The following is a 21,324-nucleotide window of genomic DNA, read 5'->3' on the forward strand; positions in this document are numbered from 1 at the left end:
GAATTGTTTTTTAAGAGAAAAACGGTTCGCCATTTTTTTATGTTTTTGAGGAGTCTTCCTTCAGCCAGGAACCGCTAATGTGGTGGGTTTGGAATGAAGATTTCTCTGAGGTTTCGGCCAGACCCAGCCTTGTGTAAAAAGACACATTGTTTCCGATGGGCGTCACGTCCCCCTCTCTCTCACTTCTCCCAGCCAAAAGGAAACCACCTGATTTCTCGGGAGGGGAAGTCCAAAAGGTGACCTCCAAAAGAGCGTCCTGGTCGCGCAAGGGTTAAGGGAGCGGCTGGGGCCGGCGGGGGCGCCGGGGGTCCGCGGGGGCCGGGGCTCTGCCGAGCGCGCGCAGACCCTCCAATAAACACAAAGGAGGGCCTGGGGAATAGAAACCCAAATCCACTTGTAACCGTACAAGAGATGCGGCCGTAATTACTTGAGCAACCTAGATTAAGATGGATGAGCTTTTAGAGCAGCTCCAGATCGGCCCCGCGCCCTCCGGAAAGTGAAGCCTGGCGCAGCCCGGGAGGACCCCGCGCCGCCCAGCGCCGGCGGGAGGGAGCGAGCGCAGCCGGCCGCGAGCGGGGCCTTGGCGGCAGCGCTGCCGAAAGGCCGCGGCCGAGGCTGGGATCCGGTCCCGTTGTGCGCTCCACGTCGTGCGCCCCCCGCCGCGGCCGCGCGGCCTCGGGGCCCCCTTTCCTGTGCGCACGTGAGCGCCACACGGGAAGGGCCTAGCCCCGGGTCCCTGCGCCTCGACAGAGTCGCGTCCCGGCGACCCTAGGGGCCCTCAGGCCTCGCCTGGGCGGGGGGCCCCGGTCCTGTCCCCGCCGAGCCCCCCGCCCCCCGGCCACCCAGCCGCCCACTTTCCAGGGTTGAGAGCCCAAGGTGGGCGGTCGCGTGGCCGGGAAACGTTGGGTCCCGGGGCCTGACGTGTTCGTCCCTTTTGACCTGTCTGAGAAAACCACTGCCCGGTTCCGTTCTTTCCTCCGTCAGAGATGTAAGGTCTGTGCGGCGCCTTCGCGGCCGACGCTCGAGTCTTCTTCCCGCCCTCTGCAAGCCCTTAGCCCAGAGCCACGGCTGCCGCCACCCTCAGCCCGGGGTCGGCTGAAGGCCCCGAGGAGGCGGCGGCGCGCCGCGCACGGCCCCTTTGCGCCCTGGGCTGGCTGCGGGCAGGGCCTCGCCGGCCGGTAGCATTTCCTGACGGAGGCTGGAAACTCGCCGGCCCACGGTCACCGACGAGGCCTCCTGACCTCTTGGGCTCCGGCAGAATTCTTTATCTCCAGCCTCCGTATCAGAAAGTGGATCGACGCCGAGCCGACCGCACCAGCTGGCCGCGTAACGGGGGCGAGCTTCTCTCCAGTGCACCGTCCAGGGGCCCTTTGGGGCGGGCTGGGAGAGCCCCCCGGCCCGGCTGACCCGTGCGCTTGTCTTGCAGGCCCCGTGGTTCTCAGCACCCCTGCCCAGCTCATCGCTCCCGCGGTGGTGGCCAGAGGGACACTGTCCATCACCACGACGGAAATCTACTTCGAAGTGGACGAGGATGGCCCTGCCTTCAAGAAGATCGACACCAAAGTGAGTTCGGATTCCTCGCGCAGTTCTGGCGCCTTTGGGGCAGGAAGTGCTTTTCGGGTTTGCTTGGTTTTAAATGACAGAGGGGGAGGGGAGCATATTCCCTTCCTTCTAGAAATAAAATGAATGAAATAACACATGCCCGATTTTATGGAATTGAAGCTGGTCTTGATAATTTCAAGTCCTGTAAAAGCAGAGCATGCGCATTTTAGCAGTCTTTCTGCAGTGTCTTGTGTGCACTTGGACAGATTTGGTTGTTTAGCCAGATTGCCCCCGAGTTCCCCAGGACGCAGCGTTTCCTATGAGATTTCTTATTTAAGATCACCTTTAATTTCCCAAAGTGTAGATTGCAATTTGAATTACTACTCGTGGAAAGGTTATAAGGATACCGGGGGAAAGGCTATTTTAGATGTAAATTCATCTTCATTATTATAGCCATTTTAAATCTCATGAAATAAGAATAGGTTTTACATGTGGATTTGAGAGAAAGAAAAGCTGATTATATGAAACGCTTTGATTTAAAGTTGTGGATATAGTATGTCTGAATAACACTCGGGTGTTTAGAGGTTGTGCTCTTCCTTGAGTGCAGTGCCACAAAGTGCATAGCTAAACCACTTGGAATGCATACATATTTATTTATTAAACCTTGTTGTGTAAATTTCGGGCACCTGCCTCTTAGAGTAGGCTACATCTCAGCACTTAACCCCCGATCAATTTTCTTGTTGTTTTGACTTTCATGTGACTGTGCGATTTGTAAACCTTTTATCGCCAATTAAGAATTCAAGAGGGTCAGCCTGCTGCTAGAAGCCCTAGCATTGTTTTGCAAAGATCTCCCTTTAAAGTGTTTTTCGGAGGCAGTTATTCTAAAATAGTCGCAGACAATTTAGAATAGATTCAGAACTTTATTTTTTTCTGTTTAATTGAGTTAGAGAAATATCTAAAAAAGAGTATTCCACTAAGAACTGAAATTCTAAAAACCACCTCCTAAACTAATTAACTTAAGGCCCATAGGTAATTAGCCCTTTGAGCACTTGTTGACTCATAAAATACTCCAAGGAGAAAATCATAGGCCTCCTTTTACTTTTAGCTTAAAAAGAATTGAATTTAAAAAGTGAGTCTGATGCAGTATATTTGACTTCAAATAATGTAAACAGTTTGTCAGGCTTTTATTATTACCTTGCCTTATGAAGTAACAGGGTATTTGGGGTTTCTGTTTGATACATTTTGCTTACTGCATTCAAAAAGTTTGACATGAGATAGGTCAGAAATGTTGTTCATTTTATTAGTATCGTTGTTCAATTGAAATGTCAAAACTTGCAGTATGACTTAAGTTCATTTTTTCTAAGAGATACTCAGGTTTTCAGCCCAGGGGAAGGTCTACTCTCATGATAGATTTTTCCTTCTATTATCAAAAATGCTGCAAAGATACTGGGAAGAGCAGGCATTCAATGTGAGATTTAATTCTGTCTGTTGTAGAAAGTAACCTTCTTATAAGTAATTATTGCGTTAGAAACGGAGGGTAGGTCATTTTCGTTCGTGGCCACACACAAAAAAAAGCTTTTCTCCAGTGTTTCCGTTGTTTTATTTTTAATAGTTTCATTAGCGTAATTCTCAAAACATTTAAAATATTAAGGTGGTTCAGTTCTCAAAATGAAGGATTACATCTTTTGAGAGAGAAATAATTTAAAATGAGTCACACAACTTTTTTTACCTCATTTATTAGCGTCTCATTAAATAAAAACCAGCAACAGAAATTGAAATCTAAATCACAAAAGTAATTATCCAGTGTATTTCAAGTGCATTTTTTCAAATATATAATTCAGATATTCAAGCGTTATCATATAAGCTGAATTCAGATTTCTTTGAATATATTTAAATAACATTTCAAGTATATTTATGGAATGTTAGAAATAGAACAAGCAATTTATTTGAAACAACTGTAAACTTTTAAAGTTCGGACACTGTCAGAGCCAGAAAAAAAAGTACCAAGGAGAAACTCTACCTTGAAATGGCATCTTTGTTAGTGGAAAATGTCGGGAAGTATTTAAAATGCCAAGTTAACGTCTGTTCACCAAATCACAAAACACCAACATCCACACTTTCAAAGACAACGTGAGATCACAATATTTGTTACAAATCAAAGTACGCGTTCCGCTTTCCTTCGGCTGGCGTGGCCGCGCCCCAGTTACTCACGCTGGCACCCGCGTGCGCCCCTCGCCGTGCCGCGGGCCCTGCCCGGAGTGTCCCCGGGCTTCTCCAGGAAGTCTTCCAGGACCAGGGCCCGGGCCTCCCCTGCTGCTCCCTCGCCCCTCGGAGGGGCGGCCGAGAGGACGCCCAAGCCTTGGACTGCTCCTTTTTAAGGACGAGGTCGTTTGCATCGAGTGGAACGTTAGGTAAGACTCGAACAGGAAGTTTATACTTAATTCGGACTTGGCGGCGAGTAGTCGTTTCGCCTCTGGATGAAACCGCCCTCTAAAGTTTCTCCAAACTTTTCGGGTTGGTCAGGATTTCCCTCGCCAGCCGCCACGTCTGCTTGGCCGCGTTCTCCAGGGCCGAGTGCGGCTTGCCCTGAAACAGATCTAAGTTGGGCAGGAAGTAGTGGGGACAGCGCCGGCACTGCAGGCAGGAGATGAGCTGCAGCAGGATCCCGTTCAGCCTGTCTCCCAGGCAGGACTCGTCCCAGTCCGACTCCCGGGGGTGCTTTTCGCACTCGTAGGAGACCAGAGTCTTCATGTGGTAGTTGTTGAGGGGCTGGCCCGGCAGCTCGAGGTGGCGGTCCCGCAGGGTTTTGAGGATGGAGAGGCATTTCTTCCTGCAGCCCCCCATCTGCAGTCTGTTCTCGGCTTCCGCGAACTGCAGCACCCAGGCGTCACTCTCGGCAGAGCTCTGCTTGCCGGCCAGCGAGTGGCACTCCTTGGACAAGAGATTGAAGCCTTCCGCTTTGACCTCCGCCACGCGGTTGGGGCCCGGCCAGGGGATGTGGGGCAGCGGCCAGTGCGCAGCGCTCCGCGGCCAGATCCCGGTGCACTTAAAGGCCGGCGTGACCTGCACCACGTACCTGTCTCGGATCCTCAGTTTCACTTCGCTGGTGTCAGCCACCATCTTGACCACGTCCCTGTAGCTGCATTTGTCCACTGCTTGAGCCACCAGCGTCTGAAACCTGGAGCGGATCTTGCGCGCCGAGAGGTAGCCGGAGGCGGTGATGAACTCCACCCAGAGGGACATGCTCCTCTTGCGCCCGTCGCTCAGCTTGAGCACCGCGCAGCCGGGCAGCGAGCCGTCGTCCACGAAGTTGAACACCCCCATTTGGTTCAGGTAAAGCACCACCTCGAACTCGGTGGGGGAGATGACCTCGAGGCCCTCGTAGCGGTTGTCCATCTCGTTGAGAGAGCTGATGAACCGGGGCTCCTGCACCTCCACCTCCTTGAGCACGTCGGAGACCACCTTGCAGACTTCGCGGATGGTCTTGGCGACGGCGGCCTTTCTCGCCTGGCACTTCTCGTTGTAGTACTTGTTCAGGTGGTAGACCAGCTTGGCCTGGGCCGCGATCATGTTGGGGCAGAGATCCGGGTTGTACACCGGAGTCTCGCAGTAGGCTGTGGGATCCAATGCGGCTGCTGGAGCGGGAGCCAACGCGGGTGGAGGGGCGCGCCGCCGCGCTCAGAGGCGCATGCAGGGCGCCGGCCGCTGCGCCGCGCGCCGCCCTCCCGGCGCTGCCTCCCCGGCTGTGCTCCTGGAGCCGGGCCGCACTGGCAGGGGGCGACTCTTCTCCCCTCTTTCCGCCGCTCCTCCTCTTTTAAGGAATCCTCGTGGGGGAGACACGCGTGGAGGGATCACCCTGTCGGCAATAAAAACAAAAGTGGCGCCGAGACTCAGCAAAAGCTCTTCCAGCCGGCGAAAGGCCCAGCCCTTTCCAGACTGATTAACTAGGCTTTCCTGTAGCCTTGGCGTGTGCGGGGCTCTCAGAGGGAGGGAAGGTGTGCAGCGCGTGGCCGGGGCGCGTGTGCGTGCCTGCGTGTGTGCCGGAGAGGCGCTGTTGGTTGGTCTCGGAGCCCCGCTGCACCGGGTGGGGATTATAAAGGCAGGGCCCGGCGGGCGGGCGGCCAATCGCCACTGCGCTCGTCACGGCGGCCTCCTGGGCTCCCGGCCGGCCCCTCCAGCCCCCTTCGGGGGCGCGGGCACATCGCCGAAGGCCGGCGGCGGCCGGCAGCAGGCCGCGCGGGCCACCTCGACGGTCCCACGCACCCAGAGGGCTCCCTCGGCGCTGATGTGTGTTAAAGCCTCTCGACGTTTAGGAGAGACGTGGCCGCGCGCCTCTCTCCTTAGCTGAAACCCCTGCTTGTCTTTTTGCCGCTGAAATGCAGATACAGGTGCACTAACGGCCGTCCATCAGTTAGTGAACCAGAGCCTCTAACATGCATTTGGAGGAAGATAAGGAGTGGCCCCTAATCCTCGGGCTCTCTTTTAAGGCAGGTTGAAAGTTTGCTCTGTTGGGTATAGACTGCTGGCATATGGAAGTTGGCTTTAGAGGGAATGATACCTGTGTCATTTCCTCATTCTGGATGCCCCTGTGTGTCAGAAGGAGCGTTCTAAGTCATGCAGGTACTTGGGCTCTTCTTTACCTACATTACCCACCCCCACCCTCCCTTTCAAGATGTGGAAGGGAATCAGAACATTATTTTTAAGTGTGTTAGATGTTGTCTACCTCCGTTAGTTAGGGGGTTTAAAAAAAACATAGCACGCCCCACCCCATCTGCAGCCCTACTTATCCTTGATCCATCCTTGCATGAACACTGAACTGTACAGGCACTTGTAGAAATACTTGAAAATACATTATTTCTCTGATTGAGAGGTTATTTTAATGTGATTTCATGGTGAGCTCTATTTTAATATACAGGATTCAGGAGAGAGCAGAGGTCAGATCACTGGCAGATAGCTATCCTGAAATGTTGAAGGGCTGTGGTTTCTGCTTGTTTACAGATGTATGATTAAGGATCTATCTCCTATCTTAAATGTCCTTCCTGGTGACCTGACAGTGGGCTTCTAATTTTATACCATTTTATGTGATTTGATTAAAGAAAAATGGTCAATATTTTTAAAGAAAAATTAACTTGTCATTCAGTCTTATTTCAGGAATTAAACCTCATTTGAGAAAAGTTTAAAAGAAACTTTTAGTATTTAGTATTTCTAAATTTGGGAACCTTGAAACAGGAGGGGTCATGGGTATATGGGTTTAAAAAAAACCTTATTTTTTCCTGGGGTACCAATTGTGCCCTCCATGTGCAGGAAACATAGGGGATATACAGTGGTTTTAAAACCTAGGCACATTTTTAATCGTGTACCTTTGATTTAGATGGCCTGTCTTTCAAATTAAGACCATCTCCTGTGAAATGCTATTGCCCCGCGTAACAGGTTTGTAGACAACTTTCTTTCAGGGCCACTTTTAACAATCTCTTGTTCAGTACTCCCAGTTTTTAATCAAGCTTTCGATTATTTTTTATTTCATTTCATTTTTTGCACAGATAACAGCATCACAAAGTCACTTATTTCCTTTCTTGTTACCTAAAAGCGATAGATTTCGATTTAGCTTAAGATGGTCACTGAATTTGGGGCTCTCGGCCTCTTTCTCCTCTGCTCCCCAAGAGCCGTCCTTCCCTCTGGAGAAGAGGTGGGGACACCCGAACTGCCCCTCCCCGCCTTGGCCCGCGTTACGGGTGAACGCGCTGCTGCTGCTTTGGGGCAGTCGGAGGAGGGAGAGGAGCAGGAGGCCAGGCCGCCCGCCGGGGTGGCGAGGAGGCAGGCGCTCGCCTGTCGGGAACGCCACCTCGGCGCCGGCCGTCAGCTCCCCGTGCGCGTCCGCCGGCCTGCCGGCTTTCCCTGCCTGCCACCGGCCGATGGGCTTTAAGTCGGCGTGTGGGTCGTTCCCCAGCCCTGCCCGGCCCGTGCTCAGAGCTCTGTTTTCGCCGCAGGCCGCGCTGCCCCCGCACCCTTGGAGCTCGCCACGCCGGGCCCCTTCGCCGCGCAGAGATGCTCGGCCCCAGCGCCCTGGCCCTCTGGGGCCACCTGCCTGCCCCCAGCGGGTCGAGCACGGGAGGGAGCCTGGGCGGCGGAGACCAGGGGCCGCGGCGGGGAGACCGCGGGCTGCGGGGGGACCGCGGGCGGCGGGGGCCAGCGCGCAGGTGGCGCATCTTCGGGGCTGGCTGAGCGGTTTAATTGGGTTAAAGCGAAGCTAAACGCCAAAGCACTTTGTGCAAACTAATTGGCGCGACCGGGGCCTTTTCACTAATGATTTGCACTTTGAGGAAGAAAAATAAAGGGTGAGAAAAGGACTAGAAAACTCGTTAGGCCCAGAATGCTGCCAGGAAGCGCGGTCATTCGTTTCGCGGACGCGGAGACTGCGCTTTCCGCGTGCCCGCTGGGGCCTCGGCCCGGCTGTCCCCACCGCCCCGCAGCGCCCGGCCAGGACCCGCCCTGCCCGGCCTGGCTGCCCCCACCGCACCCGCTGCACCCAGCGCCCCCGCCGCCCCTCAGCGCCCCAGCCTTTCAGCGGGTCCATTGAAATGACCGGTGGGGAGGAATTAAATGCCTCCAGGATAGTACATGTTCATGTATGTAATCCAGCCGCTTTTTATCTAGGCTTTGGAAATAGATTTGTTTTCTCGGAGTCTATTTATTCAGCTATTTTATAGTATATTTTTGAAATATCAATTCATTATTGAACTAGTCATTTCAATTGATTATAAAATACGTGGAGATTTGAGTCGCCGCGTTTACTGAAGTGATAAACTTATAAAAGAGCTCCGACTGATGATGCCAATCTTTTATATATGTATATGTGTATATATATATATATTTTTTTTTAACTGTAAATACAGTCTTAGTGGTCGGTACTGGAATGAGACCTTGTCGCTGTCCCATGCTTCGGGACATAAATGGCTGATTGTTTTCGGTGGTATGTGGGCAGACCTCTTTGACAGGAACTAAGAATGATAATTGCAGAAAACTGACCTAATTGAATGGGGGAAAAACCAAGAATCTCATGATTTAATGATAGTTTTAGGGATTTTAAGACCTAACACATTTTAAATTTCATCTGTAAGGCAGCCTTGAACAGTTAGAGAAAATAATCCCCAAAAGACAAAGCACACCATTATCATAAATTTTAGCACAATTAATGAATATGATATTTAAAATTGTGATTCTTAACACTTCAAAGTATTCAAAATAACAATGGCAAAGTAATTTTTCCCAAAGTCTTATTTCCTAGGTAACTTATTCTCCAAACTAAAGATCTGCTTATATATATGGGATAGCAAAGTAATGTGTAAGTTAGTTACCTTCAGAGATTAAAAAGAAAAACCATTATGTTGAGAAATATAGGAACTCAAGGTTTCTGTATTTAAAAAAAAAAAATGAATTTTTTTAATTACATGCTTGTAGATTTTGGCAATTGCAACCTTTCATCTGGAAAATGTACCTTTTAGAGAAAATGCACATGCATGTTAAAGGCTCACACGGATACTGTTTTGTGTGTTTTCATTTTCTGCTGGCTGTGATTCTTTTCAAAAATACGCATGAATTTAAAGTTGTGTTTTTTTTAATATGTGCTTATTACACTGGGGAGATAAAAGAATATGGCGATGTGTTTATTAAATTATTTATCCTTACTACTGGAGTGGCTTTGAAGGCTCATTGTCGCATCTGATCCCCCCACCCAACCCCACCCCACCAGCACCACCACCTTTTTAAGATGCGCTCAGGCTATTTCATCTGTTTCATTCTGCCAGACACAATATATTTCTTCTTCTACACTAGAGAAATTAAAGACAGATATTTGTGCAGGACTTTCTTTATGTGTCACATTAAATAAAGTAAAATGGAGGGGGTTCTCTGTAATCCGACTTGATGGCATCTGTGCCTCTGCCTGCTGTGGCGCCTGGCATAGAAGCAGTGGGAACAACTGCTTCAAAGCTTCAAACGTCTCAGGGATTTCTTAAAATAATTATTTCATACTTCAATATCCAGTGTGTTACAAAGCACAGTGGAGAATGGAGGCTGCTGTTTGCACAATCTAGACCTTGTTTTACTTCTTCACCTACAGCATCCTGAGCATCCAGTTCCTTTTTAAAAATTATTTCTCTCCTCCATCGCTTTAATTACCGAGGTTGTTGCCTCCATTTCTTCCTAACCGTTACCCAGCACGTTGTCGTGGTATGTTCCTTTTCCTTTTTTCCCAATAGTGTTGCTCAGTAAACTTGATATTTGTGTTAAAAGAGTTGAAAAGAAAGTAACTTTGAAATTAAAGATGGATGTTGAAAGTGACCCCAATTCGATTTGCGCATATGACGGAACTCTTAATACTTCTGGTCAAAATCTTTCTTAGGGTAGAAAACAAAGCAAAAGCCTGGGTTATTTACATATTTGTCTTAGTTTCCTTGCTTCATTTGAATGTGGACCCAGAGATGTAGGGTATTTTACAATTGCATCTGCAAAGTGGAAAGTATTGTTTTTTTCGGTTTTCACCTCAAAGCATTTCTCAATGCTGGACATAAACCGTGACCTCTAGGCTCGGCCCAGCGTGCAAGGACAATGCCGCTGACCAGGTGTTTATGGAGTGTTATGAAGGGTGTGTCAGTTCTAATATTCCAGTTCTTCATAGACTCTTCAGAAAAGTCAGTTACCTTTGTAGTTTATACAGTAAATTAAAATTCATTTTGTTAAATTTCACCTTATATTTCTCACTTGGAGATTATAGAAATATTGAAACAGGATCAGTGGTGCATTTGGGTCCTTAACCCCTAACTAACATGGATTTCTGTACCTCTGTGAATGTGGCCACCTTCTTACTACTCCTAGCATGCTACATTTTTATTGCACTTAGAGAAAATAGTGGCAGGCAACGCCGCAGTGTCTCTTTCATCTGTCTGTCTGTGGTGGGCCTTGGCAACTCTTTGAGCCTGGGCAGTCCCTGCCGCGGCGACCCAGTGCTGAGAGTGGGCAGCATGGCAGCTATAGTGTTCCACGAGGGCACATCTAAAATAAACTTTCCTGCTTGTAGTTCCTAATTGGGGAGCTTGTTTTTTTAATGAACAAAGCAATTCCTCTAAACTAGGATTTATTTTCTTAATGATCGATAACTGGAGTAATAATCTAAAGGGATAGTTACATCAAATAAAAAACTATTACCTTTTATCACATATATTATATACAATAAAATAAATACATCACTGAAAAAGAGGGGAAATGGTTTATAACTAGGAATGTCTTTTATATCCTTAAATATAGGAATAGGGATTATCCACATTATCTGACTTAGATGATATTTCACTTTCACTTATGTATGATTATTTTCCCTACGCCAACAGTACACATATTAGTATAACAATGGGTATTAGTGCCCTTGAAAGCACTAATTCTATGGTATAATGACCTGCCAAAAGATATCAAAACAAAAGTAGTGTGAATAAATTATTAATACTTTTTGATCTCCGTGCCTTTACCCATGTTGTCTAAATACCTAGATTACAGTCAGAAGCTTGAAGAACATAAGGAATTTGTAGATACAGTATTTCTAACAAAAATTGGGAGCCCATTAAAATAAAAAATATAGCTTTGTTTTATTTTTGTGCAAAATCTATTTTTATTACTTTAAATTGGGCTTATTGATATATAATTGGCATGCAGTTTTATTATGGTCTATGATTTTTCCATCAGAATGTGTCATTCTGTGAATTCTGACAAATAAATAGTCACATAATCCCCCGTAGATGTAACTAGTGCTGTCAACACGGAAAAGTACCCTCATGCATTGATTTTACCTTTTTTTTAAGTTATAAGATCCATTTATAAATGTCTGGGGGGGTTTACTTTTTTATCAGAAGATTTTTAGACAGTGAGCCATTCTTACTTATATGGCTAAAATTTATTATTTCATCATGACTAATTTAAGACCAGTTTTAGCCAGAGGGCACTGAGGTAGAGGTAAAACATGAAATGATATTTCAGATGGTCAAGCAGTATGTTTTAAAAATAACTTTTGTTTTATATAGAAGTTTAAATTTAGTATCTGTGACATCAATTACTGTTTGTTTTTCTGCCATTTTTGCAAAAGGAATGGTGATATTAGTTATTCTAGTGTGAATGTATGTATTAGATTTATAAATATAGTTGACAGTTTATACCCCAAAATTTGTGTTAAGAAACCGGGTTCCTCATATAGGTTAGCAATATCTGAGGCATATTTGATAACGTTATCAGCTTTATGTCACTAGAGAAAGACATTGCTCTATATTTAAATTATATTTTACTTCACATTTTCAGTCAAGTAATCCTTCCCTTGAGGAGACTGGGGTAAGGCTATGGAGCCTATTAGAGCTAATATTAATTAATATATACACATTCTTTGAACATGTGTTTCTAATCCCAATTTTGTATAAATATGCATCATCATATAATTTAGCTGGTTACGAAGTCTCTCAATAAGGAATTACTAAGTTGTGTTCATTGGTGAGGATGCTCTTCTAAGCACGTTGCAGGTTTACAGCTCTGAGAGCACACTAGTCTTCTGTTTCTTCCTAAGATGCACGAATTATTTAAATGCTCTTCTGTTTATTTGGCAATTACAGTAGAAACTTTAATGTTATGCATGCTTACTGGCCTATTAAGAAAGAAGTTATTGCTTTCTTAATAATCTTACACCATTCTTAGAAAGTATACTCTTTTTATGGTCTGCAAAGTAGCCCATGCATGCTGGCTGTGTGCATGCATGAGAAAACACTCACACATACAAACAATCACGCTGTTTCAGATAGTAGGAGAATGAATTGGCCTCTCACATTTTTTGTTAACCTGTTAAAAGGAAATAGCAACCACATACAGAATTCTTGTTGCCACCAGGAAGTAACAGCACATCTGCAAGATTGTTCCATAATAATCCTTCCAGTTCCCAGGTAACACGTTAAGAGATGGCAGCTATATGGATGGGATGCTAACAGTATTTTCCAGTCACTTATACTGTTTCAGTTTTGAATGTCTCAAGCTTTTAATTGTGGAGCTAAGAGGCTTCTATGTTGGTAGCCAATTCTGTCCGTATAAATAAAAACATATTGCATAAACATTTGCATGCACTAATATGTGTGTGTGTGTGTGTGTGTGTACGTACATACCCCCTCACTTAGTTAAAATTGCTTTTCTATTTTCTGCAAGAGACCAAGGCAACATTTTTTGCAATTAATCTGCATTTGATAAGCAAAATGCATAACTCACTAGGGAAAAAAGTGGGAATTTTGTTTTTTACGTGTGCGCATGTGTGTGTTGTTGTTGTTGTTGTTTTACTAGCAAATTCAGTTCTTCATTTGTTTTGCTCTCCACGCTGCATTAGCACAGTTTTCCCTTGTGTGCATCTGCCAGCATACAATTTAGCCACGGGCGTCTGTAGACCTTGTGGTGATCAGTATTGCAGGCAAAAGCCATATGTGTTTAAATAAAAAAAAATCTCTTTATTTCATTTGCTGTTTTAACTGGATGGATAACTTTTGTGCCTCAAGACAGAAGAAGAAAAAATACAGAAATAATTAATTGCCTCTATTCTTGAGGCAGTTTCATTTCCCCCTCCAATATGGAATGCTTGTCAGCTTTCCTGATAAATGACTGCATGTATTTGCATAGATTTTACATTAACACAAAAATTAGTTTTATTTGTGGAAAACTAGTTTACATAATAATATAAAACCTAGTGTTATTGATTATGTTTCCAAGCATTGATGACTTTAAAGGGATTGTAGCATTCTTAATTTCAAGAGATCTCTCAGTTTAACCTATTTCTTAGTTTAAACTTTCTTTTTGCTTTATATACTTTTTTGTACGAACAAGATATAAAAACACATAAAATTTTGAAACTTAAAAATTATTTTCTAGATATATTAGCTATTAGTCAATTTGTTAAAAATGCTGATTTTAAGCCTTTTGCCAAGGAGTGTTTTTAAATACCCATTATCTATTATATATACTTCACACTAATGAGAATTGTGTCTGGGTGAATAATTCTGATTTTCACTTTATCCAAAGAACGGTGCTATGTTTGTTGGTTTTTAGAGTGTTCAGTGCATGCAGTTGAGCTCGTTCCTGGCAAATGATGCATTGTTTACAACCAAATTTAAAAATATATGAGAAATATTCTCTCTACCTTCAACTCTTATCCTTGAATATATAAATCAGGTGATCATCCTGACACAGCCCAGGGGGTCCAAGGGAGGGGGTAAACACTGCTGGAGCTGTTTAGGTGCTGAAAACAACCCTACCTCTTTAAGTGGCAGCAGTAGATGTTTATGCATTCTGTAATCTGGCATCTTGTTGTCTAGAGGCAACCTGCTAATTATGTGCTATCATTGTATTATCCATGTTACAGAAAATTCAAAATGTTCACTGCTGTTAGTTACATCACAGAGCTTTTCATAAAAAAGATGCCTAATCCTCAAGTAACCTGCTCTACTTAACAGCAGCCTTAACCAGGAGTGCCTTTGCCACCTCGTGATTCTGGGGCTCGTGGGTGCCAGCTGTCACAGCTCAGCTAATGGTGACAAATGCCCCCTATGCAGACTGCAGAGCTTACAGACTGCCCTGGAAGGCAACCGGAGCACCTTGCTGCAGAGAGTAACTTAACCTCTAAACCCTTGTCAGCATGGAAGCATCAGCTGCAATAGTTTCAACATCAGTATCCTCAAAAACAAAAATCAGGACAATATCAAAGAACATCGACTCGCATTCTTTTATTTTCCAGTTTTTATGAAGTTCACAGTGCTCTGTGCTTTAAGACTGCCATGTCCTTAAGTAAGAGCCTCTAGTTAAGGTCTGCTTCACTACCCTGCTGGAGTGTGTCTGTGAGCTCTGCGCAGCACCCGGGGTGGGGGTGGGGGGGTGCCTCCAGGAAGGAGAGTAAGCACACGCACTCGTTAGCCAGAATTGGGCTGGTGTGTCCGCCTCTCTCCACCCGAATGGGAAGCCTCGGTTCTCTTGTGCTTGTGCAGACCCAGCCTCGTCCCCAGCAATACTTACATAGTTCTTTAAATCTCTGTGGATAAATTCCAAAGTGCTTTGGAGAAAAATTGTTACTTAGGATGGTTTTCCCTAAATCTTTTTACACTTGAGGTTTTGTTTTAAGTTGTTAATTTGTTCTACAGAAATTTGTTATTATATTATGAGAAAGATACCCCACTTAGATTATTCAAAACGAAATTAAACATCATTAACCATAATGCCAGAGGGGGATAAATCACCTACTAACGGAAATAATGCTTTACAAGTGCAACACTCCTTTCAGCTTACAAAGGACTTCATATGCATTATTTAATTTGGTACTTAAAATAATTTTGAGAGTTGAGAGAGATGAGTGATAAGGATTGGAGACCAGTATTAATGAGTATTGAATCTCATTTCATCTTCACAGCAAATAGTAGCCCCATTTACAAAGAGAGACTGAGGTTTAGAAGGGTGAGTGTCTTAGGGGAGGGTCACATGCCCTTGAAGAGCAGGGCTGCCTGCCGCTGCTCCTGGTCCTGAAGTGCCAAGCAGTGTATTGCAGAAGGGGGAGTGTGTATGTGTGCACAGGCAGTGTATCGTGGCGGGGGTGTGTGTGTATGTGTGCACAGGCAGTGTACCATGGCAGGGGCGTGTGTATGTGTGCACAGGGAGTTTATCGCGGAGGGGGGCGTGTGTATGTGTGCACAGGCAGTGTATCGCGGAGGGGGGCGTTTGTATGTGTGCACAGGCAGTGTATCGCGGAGGGGGGCGTGTGTATGTGTGCACAGGCAGTGTATCGCGGAGGGGGGCGTGTGCATGTGTGCACAGGCAGTGTATCGCGGAGGGGGGCGTGTGCATGTGTGCACAGGCAGTGTATCGCGGAGGGGGGCGTGTGTATGTGTGCACAGGCAGTGTATCGCGGGGGGGGCATGTGTATGTGTGCACAGGCAGTATATCTTGGAGGGGGGCGTGTGTATGTGTGCACAGGCAGTGTATCGCGGAGGGGGGCGTGTGTATGTGTGCACAGGCAGTGTATCGCGGGGGGGCGTGTGTATGTGTGCACAGGCAGTGTATCGCGGAGGGGGGCGTGTGCATGTGTGCACAGGCAGTGTATCGCGGAGGGGGGCGTGTGCATGTGTGCACAGGCAGTGTATCGCGGAGGGGGGCGTGTGCATGTGTGCACAGGCAGTGTATCGCGGAGGGGGTGTGTGTGTATGTGTGCACAGGCAGTGTATCGCGGAGGGGGGCGTGTGTATGTGTGCACAGGCGGTGTATCGCGGAGGGGGGCGTGTATGTCCAGACAGTGTATCACAGAAGCATATGAGTCTGTGTGTCCAGGCAGTGTATTGCGGAGAGGGGTGTGTGTGTGTGTGTGTGTGTGTGTGTCCAGGCCACGTATTGTGGAGGGTTGTATAGGCCTTGTCATGTGCAGAAATAATGTTAGCAACTACTAAGATGTAAATAAATACAATTCTGAAAGGAAACCTACAGGCCTAGATTGACATTAAAAATATGATTGATGAGTTTGAAAGATGAGGTTCTTTTTAGGAGGCTTTTAATTAAGTAAATACTGAGCTGACTTCTGATGTTATGAGTTTTAATTTTACGGATATAATATGTCACATGTATAACGTAGGGCGACACTGTGTGCTCCTGGATGGACACCTGTATGAGAGTGATGAAGAGTAGCAGTTGCTTCCTCGTCTTCATAAGGGATTGCCTGCGAGGAGCTTTACTGTGGGACACCGACACCCACTGAACGCTCCCTCCATCACCTGAAGTGCAGTGGTTTCCAAGAAGCCCCTGAGAATGAGAGTTATTTTTATTCCTTAGATACTAACGATACTAACATATAAGGATGTTTTTTCAGTGCCATCTGATTCTGTTTTACAGGCTTTCTCTATAGGCATTTTGATAGAATTCTTACAATGACTATTCAGTGCTAATATTTAATAAATTATGAGCATTTCACTGTATATAAAAATTATATAGACTTGACAGTAGAAATTTTATTAAAATGCATCATGCAATTAGTGGTGGGAGAAGGAAATCAATTCTACTTCATGAGCCAATCATTTTATATCAGGGCAGGAAGCACCTTTAGCAGACAGTGTAGTCCACCCTCCTCACGAACTCACTGACAGGCAGCCAACCAGCCTCTCCTTTTACCTCTGTTGACAAGAAGTCTGTCACCTGCACATTTCAGATAGTCTGAAATGTTAGAAGATTCTTCCTAATATTGACCCAAAATATTTCTCCTTGAAGCTTTTACCTTTTGGTCCATATTTTCCTTCTGTGCAGGAAAGAAAATTCCTGAATTAAAATTCATGAGATACTAACTTGAAGATGTCTACCCATTCAGCCGTTGCAGCTGTTAGCAAGTTTTGAGTTGCCCTCCCTACCCATTCAGGACCATTTCTGCCGTGTCATTTTCACAGGTGGTGCCTAGAGCTGAGTGTCCGTCACTCCAGGGTGTCCGTCCCTCCCAGAGTGACTAGCTGCTAGGTGCAGAGAAGAGAGACCTTTCCAAGTGCTTCACCATCAGGCCCACTTTTTTTGGGTCCTTCCATGACCGTATAGAGAAATGCTGAGCTGTGTGATGACAGATACCTTATTTATTTGAATATATGTTAGTGTGGCCCTAAGAATATATATGGCTTCTTTGGGCGGGAGGCAGGGGGTGTATGGTCTGGAAAATGAAAAATGTGACTTTTTCTTATCCATCAGGTTTGGTCTTGCTGTATTTAGCTCTTTTTCCAAGATGTGACTTATTATAAGTTATGTATATCATCTTGGATAAGAATTGACAGGCGTGACAGTTATTTCTAAAAATTTGTCGTTGTCTACATGTGGGACCTCCAAATCCACAGGTTCCCCTTCAGTGACTTTCATGTCTGCTCAGCCTGTGTGTGAGGAGGCAGATATGCTTAAGATCTGCGGGTGGACTGAACTCACTAAGTACCTCACAGCCTTTGTCTTTTGTCACAGTTTCAAATCCTAATACTGTTTTTTTGTGACTTTATCAAAATATATAACTAATAAGCCCCACCTTGGGTCAAGTATGTATTTCGTATGTGTTAACATATTTATCAGTAGCTGTGTTATCAATAAATTTTGTTTCTACAAATGAAATCGGCAGGTTTCCCAACTGTTTGAACAAGGCACAGAAATGCTGATAGACTTAATGCAAATAAACCTGCTAATAGGGACCATACAATCTTACAGGAGTAATTTATACATTGCTCCTTTGAAATCACAATAATTACTGATAATTCAGCATGAGCAGAGGCAAAGCCTTTTTGAAAAGTGATATATTCAAAAGTTGAAGTCAACATGAAAACTTTTTTAAAAGCTGGTGTAGTGCTACCACTCAGGACCCTTTCTGACCTGTTGTCGTCCTGTGCTGTGCCTAGAAGTGCAGGACGGCATCCCAGAGTGATGGCGCACGGCGAGTGGAGAGGCCTTCCTTAAGTGACGAGTATGTTGTTGAAAAAGCACATTCAGGGGATTGAGTGGTAAAGGGTAAGCCATGTAAGTAAGTAATAGATAAAATAGAATATATTTATTTTATTTATATCACTGTGAGTAGAAAAATAAAATTGCATGTATGAAGTTTTTTTCAATGTGTGTTATCCTTGAGTGTCTTAATCCTTAAGTTTGTATATGAGGAGGCACATGTTTTTATTTGCCAAGTTTTTTTTTTCTAAATGAAGATATTTCATTAACACTTTATTTACTATTGCTGTGACATCTAGGCAATAAAACACACAGATAGCATGTCTCAAATTTGGCCTCGTTGCAGTGTGTGAGTTGAATGGAGAGTAAGTGAAGTCTGTTGATTTTACAAAAGAAGTGTTCTGCAGTGGAGAGCTGCTCCATCTGTCTTATCTGGTGGCTCATGCAATAGGAGGTGTTATTGCATGAATCTAAATGCACAGGCAGTTGCTTTATGAGCTCTCTCTGTGCTTTGAGGAGCTGATAAGTCGCCTGCTCCATTGTGCATCACTCCCAGCTGACCTGGTGCATTCTGCTGAGCATATTTGGAGGATAATTATAACAAATGAAGCCTGGAACACAGCTAATTCTCTAATTGATTTATTCTTATGTTCTTCTCAGATTCCTAAAAATTCTCCTAATTATTATTATCTGTGCCATTTACTTTTCTTAGCATTGTGTTGATAAATTTAATTTTATATGCATTTGATGGGGATTAAAAATAAATTAGAAACTCAGATTGGGGAGAAATGTTTCCAGGTAAGTAAGTTGGTAGTATTTGTTCGTCCCTGGATTCTGTCTCTATTTCCGCATGTTTATGCATCTCGAGTAGATAACAGGATAGAGATCAAATGAGGAGAGCCTTTGGAAAAATGTACCACCAAGGAGATTGATGGGCAGTTATTAATGGAAGAGTCCCATCTCTGAATTAGGTTTCTCAAAGAAATCGAAGGGTTTTTAGAGTCCGCATGAAAAGCCTTGGCATTCGAAGGCTATTTCTTTAACGCAGTCGCACCGGGCCTGCAGTGCTGAGAACATGCATTTCTCTGCCAGCCCTTTCCAAGTAGGCGGTGGTCCCATGGCCTCTGACACCACAGCCCCATCAGCTTGCTCTCCCTTCCTGCCATGACCGCTCTGATGAGCGGCACTTCTGTTGTGTAGGCTCAGAGCTGCTGGCTTACTGAGGGGCAGACGAGAAGCAAGGGACAGACACAGTTGCCCGTGAAAGAAGGCGTCGACTTTATCAGAGCTCAGGGACAAGGGTCCCGCAAGCTCTCCATATGGGCTGCTTCTCCAGCTTGGGCCCTCACGTGGTATCCTGTTGCACAGAAGCTCTAGCAGAACTCAGTTACTTCTATAAAACTGTTGTCCCAGTATTTAATGTTCACCGTTCTCAGATGGTAAATAGCTTAAGGGCAAGTTAAGCACTTTATTAATTTCCCTGGAATACCTAAAGTGATATTGTTCACCAGTGAGGCTGTCCTGACTCTCGTAACAGGGTTAATGCGACCTCGGATAACTCTAGTCGGAACCACAGGCTCTAACCTAGGAGTTGCCCTTTCCCAAACCATGTCTGTCTTCTGCCTGAAAGTCAACTAAACTAAGAGCTCAAATGACACATCTTAGGACCTTGAAGAAACAAATTTGTCGGCCATTGTTATTACTTGGTCTTCAAGATATCTTTTTATTATTAATTTGCGTAGCTATTTTAAGGAGACAAAGAACAAGCTGATAAAATGGGCTGACGCTGAGCTCTTGTGGCATGTCAGGTGCTAGGCTCAGAGCGCTGCCTGTCCCTGCACCTCATGCTCTCAGCGACACTGTGCAGCATGGCAGCTGAGAGCAGGGGTTAAGGCACTGCCTCAGGCTTCCCAGGGCAGGGGTCCGCAGGCACATAAAACCCTTATGCTGTACAAATCCTGTGGTAAGTACTTTGTCTAGGCAGCAAGTGGTTGAGTGAGATTCTTCCCGCAGGCACTGGCTGCACACCCGGGCCCTGCACCCTCACTTGCTGTGTCACATCAGCCCCGTAGGTTTGTTTCTTATGTGTAAATGGGGGTAGCAGTGGCGCCATCACAGACTAAATGGACTAATGCACACAGAAAGGCTAAAGTGTTTTTAATAACTTGGTTACTGAAGACCACGTGGTAGTCAGTAGAGCCAGGGTTGACACGCAGCTTTCCCTGCCTCAGGAGGGAGCCGGCTTAGACGACACAGAGGTGAACGACTGAGTGTCTGCAGGAAGAAAAACTGAACAAGTAGCATCTGCCCTCTACTTCCCACTGAACGGATGTTGAGCAGGCCCTCATCCTCTCCTATCCAGGAAATGCCTTAAAACTTCCCAAATGGAGCATGTCCAAATAAGCACTGGCTCTTCACCGCAGACCTGCCCCTAGCAGGTCCTTGCTGCATACGTGGCTGAGGCCAGCACTTAGGCCAGTAGCTGGGCTGGCCAGGGGCTCCTTGCCGGCCTCCTTGGCCGCCCCTCGCCTCCATGGGTCCTCCAAGCTCAGGCCGCCTGGCCTCTGTGGGCACTCAGCTTCCAGAGGCTTCCTGGCCTCTTCCGTTTGCCCTTCCTGCCTTCCTCCCGACCCTCCACTCTCGGCAGAGGGGCCAGAAGCATCTTCCTACAGAGAGAGAACGTGTGCCTCTTTGGGCTCGGAGTTCCTAAGTCCTAAAAACGACCCATTAGCCTTCCTCACGTGTGCCCCCGCATCCCTGCCCGTTCCCCGGGGGCCTCCTGTACACTGTCATCTCCCCTCAGGCCCTTCCCAGGTTTTCTGATCTAGAATGGCACGTCCTCCTCACCTCTCTCTGTCCCCCTAGTCTGCTGTTTCATCACCACCCCCTGTGGCCAGCCTGCACAATGTTTTCCTTTCTTACCTTGTTCTTTGTCTCTCTTTCCCCATATGAATGTGAGCTCTTGGTGAGTGAGGCCAAGGATTTTTGCCCTGCATTGCTGTGTAGCCAGAATCTCAAATAGCCTCTGACTTATAATAGGTGCCCAATAAATGTCTGTTTAAATTAGAGAGGGGAGGGAGGGAGAAGGAAAAGAAGGAAAGTACGAAGGGAGGGAATCAGTTCATTTTGCCAAATACTATAATAGTGGTATTGAAACTCCACTTAAAGGTGATTAGAAACCTCTTTACTGACCAATCTTAATTGGCTCTTGACGTTTTCAACCTCCTGCTCTTTTTTGAAATTTTCTTCTCTTGACAAAAGGGATACTCTTAGCTGTAAAACCCTTATGCT

General features: G+C 45.8%; 2 protein-coding genes across 16 annotated transcripts in view; one reads left to right on the forward strand and one right to left on the reverse strand.

Moving 5' to 3' along the window:
* NBEA (neurobeachin) overlaps nucleotides 1–21,324 on the forward strand; it is a 752,331-nt gene that overhangs the window by 548,814 nt on the left and 182,193 nt on the right. For all 15 annotated transcript variants that reach the window (XM_077159019.1, XM_077159015.1, XM_077159017.1 and 12 more), the window contains one exon: nucleotides 1,427–1,563. In XM_077159019.1, the coding sequence (XP_077015134.1) occupies nucleotides 1,427–1,563 (137 nt within the window). The remainder of the gene's footprint in view (nucleotides 1–1,426; nucleotides 1,564–21,324) is intronic.
* MAB21L1 (mab-21 like 1) lies at nucleotides 3,852–5,112 on the reverse strand. The gene has a single exon (XM_077155883.1). The coding sequence runs from the start codon at nucleotides 5,110–5,112 to the stop codon at nucleotides 4,033–4,035; it is 1,080 nt and encodes a 359-aa protein (XP_077011998.1). The 3' UTR covers nucleotides 3,852–4,032.

The sequence above is a fragment of the Tamandua tetradactyla genome, chromosome 4 (genome assembly GCF_023851605.1).
Source record: "Tamandua tetradactyla isolate mTamTet1 chromosome 4, mTamTet1.pri, whole genome shotgun sequence".
Classification (NCBI taxonomy): Eukaryota; Metazoa; Chordata; class Mammalia; order Pilosa; family Myrmecophagidae; genus Tamandua; species Tamandua tetradactyla.